The 20,507-nt window shown below is 39.1% G+C and overlaps 1 protein-coding gene across 3 annotated transcripts in view; it reads left to right on the top strand.

Moving 5' to 3' along the window:
- RBKS (ribokinase) overlaps window positions 1-20,507 on the top strand; it is a 112,981-nt gene that overhangs the window by 61,982 nt on the left and 30,492 nt on the right. For 2 of the 3 annotated variants that reach the window (XM_048843436.2, XM_048843437.2), the window contains exons 5-6: window positions 3,811-3,975; window positions 10,960-11,051. In XM_048843436.2, coding sequence (XP_048699393.1) covers window positions 3,811-3,975; window positions 10,960-11,051 — 257 coding nt within the window. The remainder of the gene's footprint in view (window positions 1-3,810; window positions 3,976-10,959; window positions 11,052-20,507) is intronic. The other variant, XM_048843438.2, reaches the window with a different exon arrangement.

The raw sequence follows: 20,507 nt of genomic DNA, 5'->3' as shown, positions 1-20,507 counted from the left end.
CCCGACCCCATCCCACCCCCGTCCCCTGAGAGGCCCCCTGGGACTCCCATGCCTATCCAAGCCTCCCTGTTCCCCATCCCCTGACCGCCCACCCCAAAACCTCTGCCCCATCCAACCGCCCCCTGTCTCCTGACTGCTCACCCCAGAACCCCTAACCCATCCAACCCCCCTGCTCCCTGACTGCCCCCCCAAAAACCCCTGACCCCTCCAACCACTCCCTGTCCCCTGACTGCCCCCAGGGACCCCCCCGCCCCCTTACCATGCCGGAGCCAGCCACACCGCTGTGCTGCCCGGCAAGAGCGGCAGGCCAGAGCGCTGGCGGCATGGTGCGCGGAGGCTGCAGGGGAGGGGGGACAGCAGGGAAGGGGCCGGGGGCTAGCCTCCCTGGCCAGGAGTTCCGGGGCCAGGCAGGATGGTCCCACGGGCTGTAGTTTGCCCACCTCTGGTTTAGAGCATCTCCATTAAAGAGTTATCGTGGCGCAGCTGCATCGGTGCAGTTGCGCTGATGCAGCATTTTAAGTGTAGACATGCCTTGAATATTCCTGTCATAAGGCATTTGTAGAATGTATTTTAAAATAACACTTTAAATTCATTTGGCGGTTTTCAGGGTTTGCCTACATAGGGATACTCAGAAAAATTAATCTGTATTAACTGAAGATGTAAATTTAAATTGGATTAAACTGCATTAAGCCCCAGTTTGGATTTTCTTACTCAGAACTGAAGTGGTCTTAATTCAGTTTAATTTAATTCACTTCCAAAGTGAATTTAAACCAGTGGTTCTCAACCAGGGGTACACGTACCCTGTGGCTACGCAGTGGTCTTCTAGGGAGTACATAAACTAATCTAAATATTTGTCTAATTTTACAACAGGATTACATAAAAAGCACCAGCCAAGTCAATACAAACTAAAATTTCATACAGACAGTGACTTATTTATACTGCTCTATACACTGAAATGTAAACACAATATTTATATTCCAGTTGATTTGTTTTATAATTATATGGTAAAAATGAGAAAGTAAGCAATTTTTCAGTAATAGTGCACTGTGACGCTTTTATATTTTTATGTCTGATTTTGTAAGCAAATTGTGAGGTGAAACTTGCGGGGGTACGCAAGACAAATCAGACTCCAGAAAGGAGTACAGTAGTCTAGAAAGGTTGAGAGCCACTGGTTTAAACAATCCATTAAAAAAGTTAATTAACCTTTTTGTACTTTTCATTGTCTGTTTTCTTTATGAAAATCAATTTTAAAAACCTCATCACAAAAAATAGATAATTCAGATTAACCTTCCTGAGTGTCTCCATGTAGCCCACAGCCTACTGCTAGTGGCCACCGTCTTTCTGACAAGTGATGCTGGCAGGGTTAGAAGCACAGTTGAAAGCAGTATCTATGTACTCAGCATTCATACTGGTTTAAGTATCAGAAGGACTTTTTAAATAAGTACTAAATCCCCATCTGGTGTAAATTTGTGTAGCTCCATCTCTTCAGTGGAACTATGCTAGTTTACACTAGTTGAGAATGTACCCCTTGCTATTTTAAATGAAATGTCTAAAACCCTAATGAGCAAACCCATACTCACATGAATAGCCCTTAGTCATTTAATTGAAGTCAAGATCTACTAATGTAAGTAAGGGAATTGTAAGATAAACATTGCAGAGAAATGATCTTTTCCTGACTGTTAGTATCCATTGCTATTTAATACTGTTTTATTGTCTCTGGTGCTGGGTTCCCACCTGCTTGGTGTCACCAATGTCCTTGTTTAAGCAAATTGGTTGCCATAGTAGTAGACTCAGAAATGCTAACTTTGAATATTTCGAGCCAGATTCTGCTCTCATTTCTACTGATATAAATTTGAAGTGACTTCATTGTCTTCAGTGGTGTTACTCCAGACAAAATCAGAGTAGCTAAAAGCAGAATGTGATCCATTATTTCTCTAAATGTTGGATTGAGCCAGTACTGGCTGGTACGATGTAGTAATATTGTATTTCTCTGGCAGGACTATTGGTCTAAAGCAAAATGTAAGTCTCTAGCCCTTTACAGTTGCAAAATAAAACCCTTCTGTCTGTGACACAGTGCAGCACTTTCTACCTTGAATCTGCAAAAACAGGTTGAAACAAACAGCTACAATTATCTTAATATGCCATTAACTTTAAAATTAACTATTTTGCTGCTCATTATTTCAGCAGGACCATGCAGGTACTCCAGTGAGTAGAATTTGGGATTGTAGGTAGCACACAGTTGAGGTGGACAGCCACCACAGTTTTATTCCATCTGACCCCTTCAATTCACCATTTTTAGCTTCTCACCATGTAAACTTTCAGAAGGTATGTTGGGCAAAATAGATGCTGTTTGCCTTTGAATATTCCTATAGCAAAATCCAGATGCTTTTGATTGGCATCTATTTGTTGGAGAGGTTTCCTGCAACCAAGATGCCCAGCTTTATCTGTTGAAAAACAGGGTGTCAGCCAAAATGCTGAGGTTTTGCTATTCAAATGCAACTCTTTTAAACCAAGCCATTGACAGTGGAGTTGCTTTGGAAAGCTTGGGATCATTGTTCCATTTCCTGCTTTCCCTTCAGAATGTCAGCATGGAGACATGCTTTGCATGTTGCTTACACAAGGGACTATGAAGTCTCTTTCAAGAAAAAAAAATGCATTTTTAAAAGCTAGCCGTTTATTCACCAAGTAACTCAATCCATTACAGAATCGGTGGCCTTTAGTGATTGGCAGCCCCTTAAGGAATCTTCAGCAGAGGCAGGTGGTAGGAGCTGTAGATTCAGAAGCAACTGGTTTATTGAATTTAATACTTAGTGATTAATAATACATTTTAATTAGCAAGCATCCATGCCTGAAGGTCTCTCAGTATCTTAACAGAATAACTAAAAACAGAACTGCAATCAAATAAAGGCAATATGCTTGTTTTTTTTTAAAAAAACACAATAGCAAGTGCCTAGGGTAATGAACCTCCCCATCCAGTCATATACATTAAACAAACAACCAGAATGAAAAGGACACCAGAAAGGATTTGAACTGTTGCCCTAGTTGTGCTTTACAGCATATCCATTGGAAGAGCATTCCATCTGCGAGCCCTCAAAGGGACAGGCTGCCCATCTTTACTCCCTCCTAATATGCTGTAAAGAGTTCTTATGAGTCAAATATTAACTATCTGTCTTAAAACTCATGTCATTGGTGCTAGGGCCTGTTTCAGGTTCTCACAATGCTTCAGAACACTGACAATGTGGAGTGTCCCTGATAACTGGAGCAGGGCTACCTCTCTCTTCTTGAAATTCACAGGATGCTCATAATTTTTGGAGATTTGATCCAATATCCAGTGATCCTAAGAAGAGGGGACAGTTAAAATTATGAATGCATTTTGAGCATCGTGACTCACTATATCAGTGTGATTACTTCTGCTATGGTAACGTCACAGGAAGGCACAAATATCTTTAGGGGACACTCAAGACCCCGATATCTCCAATTTGGTACAGTTTAGTGGTTCTTTTTAGTGCAAACAGAACATGAAAATCAAACTTGGAAAAAATCTGTCCATGTTAAATCCTCAAAAAATGCCTATACTCCATTGTGTTTGCGGTACAGTATAACCTCTTTTATGCACTGGTCTTGGTGGGCTGTCACTGAAATCTTTGGATGATTAAGTGCACCAGTATGCAGCTTTCCAAGTTTTTTTGGAAAGCACTTTGAAATCCTCATGTGAAAGGCACTAGAAAAGGGCAAAGAGTTGTTTTATTTACCTTAATTTATTGTAGTGAAGTGAAGTATATAGTTTAAAACATGGAATCTTCTCTCTAGGACAGAATGTTATTGTCATAGTCGCAGGAGCCAATTTGCTTTTGGATTCTGAAGACCTGAAGAGGGCTGCTAATGCCATTTGCAAGGCCAAAGTGATCATCTGCCAGCTAGAAATAACACCTGCTATTTCTCTGGAAGCCCTAAAAATGGCACACTCCAATGGAGGTAATTTACCTTAAGCATTCATCCATTAGGTTAATGCTTTTACATCTTCGTCTTGGTCTCTGCAAAAGCTTTCTTCATGGTTTCTGCAAACCATTTTAATTTCTGTCACACCAGCCTGTAGTACAGATGAAACAGTGACCACAACTTCATGCCACTCTAATAAAACCTAAATTAAAATTTAAAATATCTCAATGCATATCATGGCAGACAAACATCCGCATAATCTCATTTTGTGTAAACCTCTCTTATCTAGCCTCCTTGTGTGATGCTGTCTTTGCCTGTATTGTGTAATGTCTTGTCATATCTAACCAAGATTGTAATAAACTCAAGGCAGGGAGTAGGACTATGGACCTGATTCTGATCTCACATCAGTACAAAATAGGAGTAATTCAGTTAAAGTAAATGGAGCTACGTTTATATAAAATGTATGTAATAAATTCAGAATTAGGCTTATGTCTCTCTTCTTCCAGTACAGCACCATTCATACTTGTGGTGCTATATACGACTATTAAAAATAATAAAATTCCATAAAGTCTCTGATAATTTACTGATTTAGCAAGAATTCCATGTGTATTCAGTGTATTTGGCATGTTGCCATAGAATGGATAATGTCACAGGCAGGAATTTACATCTAATCGTTACTGTGCCTTTCAGTGCAGATTATTTTGTGACAGTGGATTTGTATACTGAAGAAGCATATGGATAAAAGCTGTTATTCTTTTTCTAGAGAATGGAGTTTCAGTATTGAAGTGACATTTTGTTTGTTTGTAGCACTTTCAACTACACTAGCTTATCCACCACAGCAATTTAAACAATACTGAGTGAAAGGTTAAGCGATTTTTGTTCTCATTTTACCCACTGGGAAACTGAGCCTGAAAGGTTACAGTAAATGACTTGGCTAAAGTCACACAGCAGTTCAGTGACAGAGTTGTAATTAGAATTCAGGATTTCCTTGCTCCTAGCCCCAGCTTCTTGCTACCAAATCATGATACCTTCAGTTTAGAACAGAGGTTCTCAGACTGTGGATCAAGACCCCAAAGTGGGTCGCGAGCCCTTTTTAACAGGGTTGCCCGAGCTGGCGTTAGACTTGCTGGGGCTCGGGGCGGAAGCTGAAGCCCAAGCCCTGCCACCTGGGGCCAAAGCTGAAGCCTGAGGGCTTCAGCTCTGGGTGGCAGGGCTCAGGTTACAGGCCCCCTGCATGGGGCTGAAGCCCTTTGGCTTTGGCCCCCCTGCCCAGGGGGAGGGGTTTGGGTTTTGCCTTTGGGCCCCCCCGCAGGACAGGAGGGCTCCAGCTTCGGTCCCCCCTCCCAGGATTGTGTAGTAATTTTTGTTGTCAGAAGGAGATCACAGTGCAATGAAGTTTGAGAACCCCTGGTTTAGAAAGATTTGAGGACCTGATTCTCCACTGCCTTGTACCTCCTGAAGTCATCTATACCAGTGCAAAGTTGGTTTAAAATGTTATCATAGGTGTAAGTGAGGAAAGAAATCAGATTTAGTGGCATTTTAAACACATTTTGCATATACTTTGCACTGCTTAAACAACTGTGTAAAGTGCAAGATGGGAGAATCTGGCCCTGAAACTTAAATTGTTATAAGTGTGTATGGATATCATTAATAGGATTGTGCACATTGGAACAAAAATCCACATAATAGCATCATGAATTCAAATTATTTTGATACAAATATGAATTACATGAGTTTGTTTGTGATTCCTTTCCACCTCTACATTTGGTTTATCAATCAGAAAACTTTTGTGAGACCCAAGTGCTTTCCAAATTGCAGTTTAACATCTGTTTTGGTAGTCCAACACAATCCCCTACGGTTTCTTAACTTGGATCCATCTCCACCATGGAAGCCTATCTTCTCAGCCCATTTTGGCTGCTGCTCTGAGACAACTGTCAAACAACTCCCTATAAGCCACTAGGGCAGGCGTAGGACATTCTCCCAACAGAAAAACCTCATGTTGTGTGACTGCAAAATATCTTCAAAGGGGCCCTCTGAAATACCTTATTCTCAAAATTTAACCTATCTTAAAAATGTGAAATCTAATGGGGAATGTTTTTCTGGTTTCTAAATCAATATATTTGGGAAATTAAATAGTGGCTGCTAATTACACATTACCTTCTCGGTGTTGTAGAGCCAGCTAGGAAACTGAGTACAAGTTAACTGCCAAACACCATTCCCAGTAATGTGCTGACATCATGGATGACAAGTTAAGAAGCCAGAGCCATGCTGCTTGATCTCCATTAAAAAACAAAACAAAACAAAAGCTCATAGAGTAGAAAAAAAATCCATTTTACCAAATACAAAAGGACAAAACTAGCATGGGAAGAAGTTTTCTCTGAGACCTTGAATTTAAGCCTTGACAGTTTTATAATTGTAATTATTTATAATGTTTCTGTCAAACAGGTTCCTTTGCTTTGAAATAAATATATGCAGACCAGAACCAACATGCATAATTTCATCAATTATACAGCAGCAGCTTTTTAGCATGCCAGTCACCAGCTGTATTGTCATGACAGGATAGGCATGGGGCAATCTGAACAGGCAGTCCCCAAAATTTATCCTCTTAAATATTTTAACAATGGTAAATGCGGGGGTGGGGGAATGTTTCTTTTAGGCTAATGTAAACTTTAGCTTTTTTCCATTTTTTTCTGCAGATAAATTTTATTTTTCAGATAATTCTGTTATCCTTTGAAGACCTCAGTTATTTAGGGAATACCTGGAATACATGAAAGAAGGGGATTTTTTTAAGGCCTTTACTGACTGCACTTTATCCAAACGGTCAAAGTAATTTAGTGTAGTGGTTAAAACAGTGGACTTGAAGTCAGAACTCCTGGGTTGTGGTGTCAACTCTGCCACTGACTCAGTGTGTGATCCTGATCAAATCATTTTACTTCTCTGTACCTCCTTAAGCTAAGAGATGAGTCTCTGACAAAGGAGAAATGGAGTGTTTCACTATTAAATGGAAGTGTGAAAAAACAACACGTTGAATGGGCCAGCAAAGACTATGCCTATGTCTACTTTGCACTCTCATCAGTAAAACTTTTGTCTGTCAGGGATGTGAAAAACACACACACCAAGACTGACAAAAGTTTTACCAACGAAAAGCACCAATGCGGACAGCCCTTTGTCACTCTCCTGCCAACAAAACTACCGCCCCTCATTGCAGGTGGGTTGGGTTTTTTTTTGTTTGTTTTTTTTTGTCAGCAGGAGAGCTCTGTCCTGCCGATAAATAGCGGCTACACTGTGTACCTTACAGCGGCACGGCTGTAGCGGTGCCGCTGTAAAGTACGCAATGTAGACATAGCCTTAGCAACATTAGGCAGTACAATGTGTCAGCTAGAGACAGGAGCAGCCTTAGGACTGATACTGTTCTGAGCCTTCAATCTGGAATCATTGTGCCGTCAAACCTTTGCTAATATGTGGGCCAACTCTGCCATGGATAATATGCTGCACATCGGCAAATGCTCTGTACAGGTAAATCTAAGTAAATGTTTTGCTTTATAACACTGTGGAATCTTAAACCCATCCTGACTGTTAGTTGTTTCCCGTGGTTTAGCCTGCAGCACCCTCATGTATAATGCAATACTATATGTTAGGAAGGACACTAGACTATTTTTGTTTAACACATGCACATCCAGATGCCTCAAATCTCTGTTTTGAATTTGGTGCTTTTTTGTTTTTGTTTTTTAATTAAAAGGAATAAGAAAAAGGGGTGAGGATGGATGGAGGCCTAGGAGCCCTATTTTTCCATTCAGTGAATCTCATTTGTATTGGTTTTGCAGGGTACAGATGGAAAAGATTGGTTTTCCCAATGTCTCTGGTTGTTAAAGATTCCATGACAGTTTGTACAAGAGCAAGGGTGCCTCTGATCTATACTAGTTAGACTCCGTCTTGAGGAACTATATTAAGTGTGCATAAATTCCCCTGAAAGTTTGATCTGAATACTGTATTCTTCCTTTTAACTGCTGTCTAATGTTGCTGTGTGCTGTTAAACTGCTGCCATGTCCCTTCCCAGAGGTGGCTCCATTTCAGTGGGGAGTGCAGTTCTTCCTACGTTTGAAAAGTTTGTGAGGATCCCAAAGTGCCTTGGAGATGATGGACAATATAAAATGGAAGTTGTTAATATCAGGCCCATTAATGCTGTGTTGGAAGAGAATTGTGATGCAGTTCTCTATGGATGGAAATGTATCCAGCTGGGGGTTTGCAAGACTTTCCTTATAATTCCTGTTCCTGGTTGCTGCAGGCCAGAGCTGGGCAAGCACACTGGGACTGAGCGCACAGGGAGGTTGTGAAGATTGGGAGTGGAGGGAGAAAGATTAGGACAGGAAGTTCACAGGGTTGAGACTAGAAATGAGTGGACAAAGAGTCTAGGACTGGGATGAAAAGGCTGCGGAATGGAGACTAACCCCAGCTAGGTAAGGAGAACAAGACTGAAATGGGGCGGGCCGAGGATGGAGAAGAGACAGGACCGGGGATAAGGGGTTAAGCTTGCAGGGAATGGGCAGAAGAGTCTGTGCCCACTAGATGCACTCCCTCCAGAGCCTGCAGTGGCACCCGAGATTCCTGAGTCTTACATTCCTCTGCTGTCAGCGAATATCTGTGAAACCCACTAGCAAAGTGTTCCATGCCCCTTTTGTGCTGGTCCACATAAAGGATAACAAACTATTACTGCTATTAGTTACTCTGTTAGCTCAAATGGCAGAGGTCTGTGCAGTGGATCTAGAAGTTCCAGTCCTGCTGATGATCTACGTGAGTATCTCAATATGATGCCAGATGATGGCATTTCAGTTTTCATTTTTCTTTTTAAAAAAATGCTAGGAAATTACATACAAAACCAGTGTCGATAGAACATTATTAAGGTGGCAAAGACAAGCACTCAAAATTAAGAAAAACTATGAAAAAATGTGATGTAATAATATAATTAGACTGTATCATAAATCAGATGCACAAGGGGGCTGAATTAAGGCTGCACAGGCAAGGCTACTTCTAGCATTTCCTAACTTCTGAGTGCTTGATTTTGCAACTTCAGTAACGTTCTTGTAATGTAGTTGTTTTGTCTGCAACAGTGTTTTCAAATGATAAGAAGATAGAGAGGAATTGTGAAGTTGAAAAGTGGTCACAGGCCTAAATTTTCAAATCTTGAGTGTCTAAAGTTCAGCTTCTACATTCATATTTATTCATATTACTGAAGTTTCTGATCACCTGAAGCTTCTGTTCAAATAAATGGGATTCATAAGTGCTGGCATGTCTGAAATTCAGGCTGTTATGCTCAGGTGCCTAAATATAGATTTAAGAGCCAGACTTGCAAGTTTGAAAACTTTTGTCACTGAATATAAGTAAAATTTCTAATCTAAGAGGTTATGTTTCATATGGAAGAAGGGATGATCTTATAGCTAAGGAACAGATGTATTAACCAGGAGATTGGCAGAACAAGGAATCCATAGATTTATGTGTTACATTGGGTAGTCACTTACACTCTACTGATATGGCAAACCTATTCTAGTGTAGACGAGGCCTGAGGCTTTGTCTAGAGTAAGTTTAAAGGCAAGTTGTTAGGAGGTATTAGCTAACACACTTGGACAGGTTTTAACCAAGATATCATCTCCACCAGCTATACTAGTGTTGGAACATTAGCTAACACCTCCTAACACTTTAAAATTGTAGTCTAGACAAAGCCTTCGTCACTCTGTGTCCCAGTTTCCTCCTGTGTAAAATGAAGATTACAATGCTCACCTTCCTCCCAGGAAGTTCTGAGGCTAAATCAAAGTTAGTAAAGCTCATGTTAGTAAATATTCAGAGGGAAGACACTGCACAAATGAAATGATTTATGTTAGATATCTACATTTAGATTTTTTTTTTTTTTTTTGGTTAAAAAATCTTTTGAATACAGCTTGAATCTTGCCTAATGCTCTCCTCTCATTTTCCCCTAACAGCAGATGAATGAATGTCAGTTTGGAGGGTTTATGTTTTTCTGTAATACAATTAAGAAAATGGTTAAATACTTTGTAAAATGAAAAAACAGGGTTTTTCGGGTTTTGTATGTCTGTGAGTAGATTCATAGATATTAAGGTCAGAAGGGACTATTATGATCATCTAGTCTGACCTTCTGCACAATGCAGGCCACAGAATCTCACCCACCCAGTCCTGTGATAAACCTCCCACCTCTGTCTAAGCCATTGATATCCTCAAATCATGGTTTAAAGACTTCAAGGTGCAGAGAATCCTCCAGCAAGTGACCCGTGCCCCATGCTACAGAGGAAGGCGAAAAACCTCCAGGGCCTCTTCCAATCTGCCCTGGAGGAAAATTCCTTCCTGACCCCAAATATGGCAATCAGCTGAACCCTGAGTATATGGTCAAGGTTCACCAGCCAGATTCCCAGGAAAGAATTCTCTGTAGTAACTCAGATCCCACCCCATCTAACATCCCATCACAGGCCATTGGGCATATTTACCATGAATATTTAAAGATCAATTAATTGCCAGAATCATATTATCCCATCATACCATCTCCTCCATAAACTTATCGAGTTAATCTTAAAGCCAGATAGGTCTTTTGCCCCCCACTGCTTCCCTTGGAAGGCTATTCCAAAACTTCACTCCTCTGACGATTAGAAACCTTTGTCTAATTTCAAGTCTAAACTTCCCGATGAGCAGTTTATATCCATTTGTTCTTGTGTCCACATTGGTACTGAGCCTAAATAATTCCTCTCCCTCTCTGGTATTTATCCCTCTGATATATTTATAGAGAGCAATCATATCTCCCCTCAACCTTCTTTTGGTTAGACTAAAAAAGCCAAGCTCCTTGAGTCTCCTTTCATAAGACAGGTTTTCCATTTGTAGTTTGCATATCTGTGGGGAGAAGATGAGGAGCTGAAATGTATTAGCTGCAGTAGGGAATTTGGGGTTCCAGGCAGTGGTTTGTAAATGTATTATGCAAAAATGCCATTGATTTAGACAACTTTTTCCATTCTGTTGCAGTGAAGACCTTATTTAATCCTGCTCCAGCTCATGCTGAACTAGATCCACAATTTTACACCCATGCCGACATCTTCTGTTGCAACGAAAGTGAGGTAATGGCCAGCTGTCATGTTAGAGAACAGTGACGTGGACAGTGAAACTTAAAAGGGACTCCGTCTCCGGGGACTGTTGGCCCCAAGTCCAGTGAGGAAGGAGGAATACTTCGCTTCACTGTTGAATAACCCTTCTAGAAAGCATTTGAAGTAGAATTAATAGGCTCCCAAGAGAGCTGAGGCCAGCCCTTCTTGGCCATAAGGTGGGTTACCAAGAGGGGAGTGGATGAGTGAACATGAGATCCATAAATAAAACACTCTTAAAATGTGTTTTGCTCTAAATGGTACATATTAAAATAGATCCTCACTCCCAGCCTTGTCTTCCCTCTATGTGAATAATGGGAATGTCATTAGATATAGCATTGTGATGCTCTTAACCTGCCTTGCCAGAGATGGTGTTTGTGTGTGTGCTGCAGCTGAGAGGGTACAAGCAGCTCCGTATGTCCTTACCTGTTAGTTACCTTTTCAGTTCACATAGCAGAGGGACTTTTATGGGCTGCTGCTGCCAGTGTACAACAGGGGAACCCTCCATTTTTCCAGTTTGTCAATTTCCAAGATTTTCTCTCTTCTCCCCAACCCTTTTCTCTGCCATTGTTAGGATAATATTTATCCAAAAACAAATGATTGCATGTGTCACAGGAAACAAGTTGGTCTGAGAGTCCCACAAGGCTCTTGTTTGAATTTGCTGCTGTATATTTTTGTTACTGTTGCTATGGTTTTCTCTCTTATTTATCAGACATGTGTGAGGAGCAACAAGCAAGTAAAAGCCATACCTTGAATATGATTTTAAGAGATCCCTGGTGAACATGACATAGGGTTTAGGGGAAACCATGACTCAGCTTGCTGTGGGATCACCATCCCAACGTCCCTGGCTGAAGGTTGTACATCAAGACTAAGCCTCTTCTGAAATTTCTGCTAAAACCAATCCCATGATGGCCTATAAGACATCAGTGGACAAGTTCTAAATGACCCAAATAGGCATCAAAATTGTGTCAGCAGTACCCATTTTGCTGCAGGTCTATTTAAGTTAGCCCACCACAGCATTTCGGCATCTGCAAAGTAGTCAGCCCTTTCCTGCAAGGTCAGTCATTGTGGCTCATCAAGAGTCTGGGGGCTGATTTTCCAGCTCTACTGGCAGTGACATCTCTTGTGGCTCAGACAAATCTAACGGCCATCACAACTCAGCTACATGAGATGACGGAGAATGTTCAGAGCCAGCCTCTAATCATTCCTTTCCGGGCGATTTGCAGGGTAGACACTTGGAGTTCTCTGAAAGCTTTATTGCCTGGCTCTCCTTAAGGCCATTAATCCAAGAGTTGCCTAACTGTGCTACAGGACCTATTTTGGAGCTGAGAGCAGCCGAACTCTCCCACTCCTCTAGTTCATTTCAGGGTGTTTTTTTTCCTGGTTTTCACTGTTGACTTGTTTGGCTGTGGGATTTTATCCCCTACTTGTTAAATACAAAAACGTACTTCTTTATTACTGTTCTATCCCTGATATTTTTTCTCACTGCTACTTCCAACATGAATGTTGCCATATCCTCTATGTTACAATTTATTGCTACAACTTCAGCTTTCATAGAGACATCCCTTGAGATTTTTAGTCTGCTAGTGTAGGTATATATTATTACTACCACTTGGAGAAAAGAAAATTACTTCCTTTCTGAGAAGAAATACAGGTGTATAATTATAATAGATCCCCACTCTCTCACACACATTACCTGCAGAGTTGGAGGTTCAATTTGCATTCTTTTTGCTTTCTACTGTTTGCTTAAAAAAGGAACTATCAGTTGGAGACAGTAGGGATCACACTATCCCCTCAGCAAGTATAGGCACAAAACTTCTGCTGGTCAGGAGGTTTATTCATTTTAAAATACTAATTTTATGGAAGTTCCTGCCTGTGATGTTCTGGAGCGCAGACCCAAGAGTAATGCCCTGTTAAAGCACTTTCTGAGAATGAGAATTACAGGTAGATAGTTTTCTTTGCAACTTAATATTTATAACAGTAACCTTTTGCACTTTACAATGAAATCCATTTCATTACCAGAAGTATAGTAATCATCTGTATCTTCCTTCATCCCATCCATGCATGCTGATTTGTCATTGTTAGAATCTCTTTTCAGGGATGAGCTTCTGTCAGAGTTTTCTTCTTTTGTTAAGAAAACAGAAGCAGTCGAAGCATTTGTTTTTCTCATGTCAGAAATTTAAAAGGTATTTTATATCAGTATGTTTTTATTTAGCAATTGTTATATATTCAAGTTCCATATGTTTTCAGTTTCCTGTTATGACTTCCTTAAATTTCAAATCACTTTAATATATGCATTTGAGGATTTTGGTAGGTAGATTTATGTACATATATGTCTACCAGGACCATCAATCATGTATGAAAATATGTCATGTAATGGCAATATATACCAATTATATATTTCACAGCTTTCGTGTTGTAATTGGGAGAGACAGTGGTGCAAATGATCTCAGTAACACTAATATAAATCTGTTGGCTTCAGTGGAGTTACTACAGATTTTCACTGATGTAATTAAAAAAATGTGGCTCAATAGTTCCTTTCAGAAACCTCTGTTTGAAGATAACACTAATGAGAAATGCTTAGCGTCAGTGCAAATCCCACTTCAGCCAATGCCAGCATAGTATATCTCTCTCTCTTTTTTTTTTCTGTATGGTATATATAGTATCACGCATATTGTGTTACATTCAAAAGAACTAGGTTAAAAGAATGTTTATGTTGCAAAATTGAGGACTCAAAAGTTAGAAAATGCCTGAATTTAGGTTGCCAGTGCAATGTTAGTTTGACCCTCATGTGCATGTGCATTGTGATACAGTCTAATGACACGATTACATGCTAGCTTTTTTGACAGGGCCTCTGCCTCATTCAGTGAACAATTCATACGTCATCAGTCAGGCAGAGTCTGGCAGCAACATTGTATTAGGCTTCAAACCGAAATAAGAGTTTATAAAGCGGTTGTGCTGTCCAATTTGTTGTGTGAGTGCAAAACCTGGACCTGCTACAGGCATCACATCAAGTTTCTAGATAAGTTCCATTTACAACATCTGTGTGCCATACTCCACATCAAATGGCAGGATAAAGTTAGCAATAACGAGGTTCTGGAACACAGCCACTCTACAAGGATTGCTCATCACATCACAGTTACGTTGGGCTGGTCATGAACTGAGGATGGATGACACCAGAATGCCAAAGCAGTTGCTGTATGGTGAATTTAAAGTGGGTAACTGCACACAAGGCGACCAGAAGAAACACTTCAAGGACACACTGAAGCATAACTTGAAGCAATGCAACATTGACGTTGACAGCTGGGAGTTGTCAGCAACAGACAGATCACTCTGGCAAGCAGCAGTCAGTGATGGAGTTAGTTCGAGATTAATTACCATATGGCTCTTGAGGCACAAACGCTGAGTTGTAAACAGCATTAGATTACACCAGCATAGACTGTAATCCCTTCCTCGGTATCGAGCTATATATGTACTCAATGTGGAAAGGACTGCCACCCGCACACTGGACTTTTTAGCCACAATTGTACTAACAAGAGATAATATCATCAATGTTATCTTCGATCATAAAGGACAACAACAACAAAGTTATTCAATAGTTCTTTTTATCCTACTCATTTGATAGGTGGCATTGAGATGCTAGAGATTCTCAAAGAAATTGTTAAAAAATAATAATCATAATCATAATAACATGGCAAAATAGGGAAAAACTGGTTGCCCTTGTTTACAGAAACAGCTGAACCATTTTAGCTGAAATTTCCTCAAAAATTCAACCTGAGGTAGACACTGGCATGGAAAATTTCAGCCCAAATGGTTAAAGTTTGGCAAAGTTATAAGTAACTTTTTAGTAATTTAAATAAGTAATTTAGAATGGGAAGTGTCTGGCAACATTAAGTATAGGTGTCTCTACAAGTTCCACCTATAATGTAGCAATAACAGTTTAATATGTAGGAATCCCACTAAAGAGAGAATAGAAAACAAACTCTTTATCCCGCAGTCTTTAACTATTATGTTTCTTTATTTTACTTCTCGTCTTGGATATACACATTTTGGCAATCTACAACTCTCCTGTTGTTTCTTGTATATATTTTAGGTATGTCATCCATTTTCTTTCAAAATCATACTATGTGTCCTCCATTCAACCCAATTTTGACCCCACCTGCCTCTCCATCTACTGCCATATCTCTGTTCTCCCCTTCCTCACCAAGCTTATTGGATGTGCCATCTACAATTGCTGTCTTAAGTTCCAATCTTCCAGCTCCATTCTTGACCCCATTCAAGCCAGTTTCCACCCTCGCCACTCCACTGAAACTCCTTTCACTAAATCTTGAATGACCTTTGTCTGGCTAAATCCCATGGCTGGTATTCCACTCCTTGAGGGGCTCTGATCCTTGATTGGAGTTTCTATGGGCTACTATAATACAAATAATTAATAACTTTAATAAAGCTGTCTTTACTATGTCTGTAACAAACTGCTTCGCAGATGGAGCTTCCTTGTCCTTCTAGTGAGTAAGGTTAATTCTTTTATCAATTAACAGATATACAGAGATCCAGTTCAACTGTTTCCAGGATATTCTATTTAATATGGACACATCTGCGGAGGTACATGTTCAAGGCCAAATTAAGTTTTTGTATATATATATATTTTCAGGTATTTATGACACAACTTGCCAAAATTTCCTTAATGTTGGTACTTATCAACATACGTCTACAGGTGCTAAAGTTTCCTAGGTATATTAATAGGAAGCTATTAACCTCATGTTAGTATACATAGGAGTATGGTATCAGCAGAAATGATGAAACAGCCAATTAGATTATGGCATCCAGCATTCAGTGGTAAGAGCCATACTATAATTCATATTGTTACATAACTAAAGAAAAAACATATCTCAGGATTGTCTGAAAACACTCGTGATAGAGTCAGGAATGTTCTATTCTTTACCTTTTCATAGGTCAGCATCTTGACTGTGAAGTCTTTCAGCCTCTTCCCTCACAAAATATCAAATGCATGGAGGTGTCAGGTGTAGTTGCAAACTTTACCACGTGATATCATATCCCAAACATGTGTGTATTTAATATAATTTCACACCTCAATGTCTGTCATTTATTAAACACTTTAGATATTAATGCTTCTGCATGCCGGATATGGTATAACAGTATATCTTGTTCCTTATGGATGTATGTGCTGGAAAGAAGCAAACAAAGTTATGCTATATCAGTGGAACATCTACCATTAGTTTGTCTAGAAGGTTTTCACAAGCTGTTCTTTTTACTCTTGCTTGCTTCAGTAATAAATATTTTTTACATCTGTCAGTTCTTTCTATGTGGTTTATGAACAAAATGCTCAAAACAAATCTTGCAAGGTTATCAGTTCTTTCTTTGCTTAGCTTGTATTTTAGTTTTTTCCCCCTCTTCTTTTCCAAGAAAGATCAAGCTTGTTGAAACTGGTTTGTTAATTCTCTGTACACCAGATGTAACATAGTTTAATCCCTGAGGTTTCTGCAGGAATGTGCTAGCTCTCCATTCTCCTAATTCTTCTAATGAAAGAAATGCAGAATAAATGTATCAAGTTTCATTTTAGTGAAAACAAGAGAGACCTTTTCTAACATTTCATCTTTTTCAACGTTGAGAAGACTGACATGTACAAGTTGACTTCCTCAAGAGCAGTGACCATCTCTTTGTGATATGTTAGTACAATGCGTAGCACAATGAGGCTCTGGCCTCTAAGTGCTACCACAATGCAAATAAAAAAAACAATCACACGAGCTATTTGCGTGTATTGCTGCCTCGCCTTGAAGGATAGGTAGCAATACAGCCCATGAATTTGAGATTCAAGTCTGACCCTAAATATACTTAGAGTTTTTCAGAAGAAGCAAAGTTGCTTAAATGTTGGGGCAAAGGTCCGATTCATGATTCATATGAGTTGTAATCCCAGCTCTGCCAGTGACTTGTGCAGTCTTAGGTGAGTCCCTTAATCTGTCTGGCCCTTGCTTTCCCTGTCTGTGAAATAAGTAGAATAATAATGACCTAGTTATTAGAGGTCAAGCAAAAGATTAATTAGTTAATATTTGCAGAGCACTGTGAAATGCCTGGGTGAAAGGCATTATATAAATATAAAAAACAACAGTTTACATGAGAGAGAGACCTACCATAAACAAGCTGTCATGAAAAAATCATGAAAAATGTTATACAGTTATATTATCACATTGATTTCTCCATATTATTTGTGTTAGTGAAAGCTAAATAGTTTCTGAAGAAATAATTAATGTCTGGAATCAAGAGTTTATTCATTATCACTGATAACTTATCAGAGTCAATTAAGCAGTATATTCAGATTATGGCAATATGTCTGTCATTGATTGGGAATCAAAATAGTGCTTTATAATATGGAGATTTAGTCATGAGGGAGAAGTTTTACTAAGCAATAGATGACAGATATATCAGATACATAAAGCAATAATCTGTCCCACATTCTTAACACCCTTTTGAGCTTTGCATGGTCTGGCATTTGCAGAGTTAATATATTGGGAAATTACTGTTGCTGCATTATTGATAGAGAGTGTAGGCATTTCACAATATAGTTACGTTTGAATTCCAGCCTCATTCCAAACCCACTTTATCAGTTGTTTATAACTTTTGGAATGACATTTTTCCATATTTAGTCTTTAAACGAAATATGTGATTCTTTGGACAGTGTTGCGGGTGCAGAAAGGAGAAAGAGCTGTAAGCTCAAGCAACTCAGCCTTTTTTTGAATTATTCTAGCATGAGAAGTGTTTTCCCCCCATATATTCTGATTAGAAACTTGGTAATTTGAAACAATTATAAGCTACAAATAACTAACTTAATTTGTGGCCGGCTTTTACAATCTTTCACTCACGAGCAGAATCTCAGTGATTTCAGTGGGATTACTCATCTGTAAGGATTCACACAATCAAGACTTTGTGATGTAGTTCTCAATACAATTTCAGGTTCAAGTCAAGTTTGAAATTAATTGGTTCAGCAGGTTTCAAATGCGGAATATCTTAAAATTGACACGTATCTTGAACTGGGACAATCTTAAGAACTGCAGATCATATCCTCAGCTGGTGTAACTCAGCACAGTTCCATTATTTTATTGCAGCAGCACCTCAGAAGCCCAGTCATGAACTCAGTAGGCCATTGTGCTAGGCGCTGTACAAACACAGAACAAAAAGATCCCTTCCCCAAAGAGTTTACACTCCTTGTTACTACAGCAATTTACACCAGCTGATGATCTGGCCCTGGAAATTTCGGTTGAGCCAGAGAGACCCCAAAATCTGGCATGATTCGGAAGGCTTGGCTAAGCGTGACTGGCTTATGGAGGCATCAAGCCAAATAGCTCCTGATCAATTAAATTACAAGATCCACAATTTGAATAGTTGAAGTGTATCTTCCCCTTTCAAAACAAAACAAATCAAGACAATTCCATGCCTCAAACACTATATTTAATATAATGTTATGTTTGGGGTACCAAGCACTTGGGTGTCAAAAAAAAACCCCAACACATGTAAAACTGAACACTCGGCCTTAGTTTTGCTTCTTTTTGTTTATGACTTAAAATATGGTCTGTCTTTAAATATATATTTGTCAAATAATGCCATATATAATATAATGCCATACAATTACATAAACTTATGCTTACATAGTTAAGCACTAAAAAAGATAGAAAATGAAAAGTGAGGTTGAATATAGTCTTTTGTAACATGATCGCACACTGTTTCTCAGATTATATTATCTTTTTCTACAAGTTAGCATCTAGGCTGCAGCTTGTATATGCTTTTTTATAATGGATGCAGTACATTCACGAATGTCACAATGATATTCTTAAAAAGACACAGGAGTACTTGTGGCACCTTAGAGACTAACAAATTTATTTGAGCATAAGCTTTTGTGAGCTACAGCTCACTTCATCAGATGCATCCACTGCATGCATCCGATGAAGTGAGCTGTAGCTCACGAAAGCTTATGCTCAAATAAATTGGTTAGTCTCTAAGGTGCCACAAGTACTCCTTTTCTTTTTGCAGATACAGACTAACATGGCTGCTACTCTGAAACCAATGATATTCTTTTTATCTATGGATGTTATATTTGTATTCTCTTTAAAGTATATATTTCAGCACTATAGTAGACAAACTAAATTAGATAGAAATACATAATGTGCTTTATATAGTTGACATTAAAATAAATACCTCAAAATAAAGCGTGTTTATCATAAAAATTGTATGTAGCCTTAATTTTGATTTGAATTCTTTTCATGGAATTGTAAATTGCACTATGTAACAAATATAAAGACCATATTTTAAGGCATAAGAACAAGGGAGCAGAGTTTGGATGAGCAGCCAACCTTAACTCTGCTTTTTTTCTGGTGTTTGAGTTCTTGGCTCTTCAACCTTACTGTTCCGTTAACCCTCATGTTTGGAATAAAATAGTAGCTTCATGATCTAAATGTTTGTGTTGAACTTAGTTTATTGACAGTTTTGTGGGACTTACCCTTATAATCAGAGAAAAGTAGACTTCTTTATATATAGAGAGAGAGAGAGTTCAATCAAAAGCTATTAAAAAGTCCATCTTGGGCGTTTGGCATTGTTATTGCACAGTGTTTTTTTGTTGTTGTTTTTTTTAAGACAACCATTAGTTATTTCCTTCAATTGTAGCACTGTATGTTTTTAAATGAGATTTTATTGGTGGGAGGAAATTTATAACCCAGCACAGCAGATTTATATTTAACATCAGTTGACATTTACTGTAAAATTCTAACTATTGGCACAAAGTATCAGTCTGGTTTCTGCCACTTCTGTGGGAAAATGGCTCCTAGCTTGTTCCAGTGTGTTCTAATTTCACCATCCTGCTGGAGATGAGTTACATCTCTGTGCTAACAAACAGCTGGAGTGCTATGTTCATACATATGTAGCAGCAAAGCTATCTGCTTAAGAATCTCTTAAGAAATATTTTTTGTATGGACGTAATCAACAAAGCGGATGCAGTGGAAGAATTTCGTTAAACCAAAAAAACACCAATCACAAAACAATGGAGCAAATCCTGCTCTTTTTACTCAGACAAGTCTGCTTGACTTAGGTGCCAGAAGATGGCCACAACATAAAAACCTAAGCAGACAGAATGGGAGCTTTGCTTTAGAAAGGACAGCATCTATTTCCTCTTTGCTTTGATTTCTATAGAGCCAACCTCAAGATTTTTTGGACACTTTAAAATTTAAAATGACCATTTTTCATATAAACTGAAGTAATGTATTCATGTTATTCAGAATCTTAGGAAATCCCCATAGTTAAATCACTGGGCAAAAAGCAGCAAAAATGAATAATAATCAGCCCAATTAAACCCAAATCAAACTGACTGTCTCCCTACCCAAATCAAACCCACTCCTTTCCCAAAGGCTTGAAAAAATAGCATGCCTG

This window comes from Caretta caretta, chromosome 3, assembly GCF_965140235.1.
Source record: "Caretta caretta isolate rCarCar2 chromosome 3, rCarCar1.hap1, whole genome shotgun sequence".
In the NCBI taxonomy this organism is placed as follows: Eukaryota; Metazoa; Chordata; order Testudines; family Cheloniidae; genus Caretta; species Caretta caretta.
The sequence above is the reverse complement of the archived record's forward strand: the minus strand, read 5'-3'. Positions and strand labels throughout refer to the sequence as shown.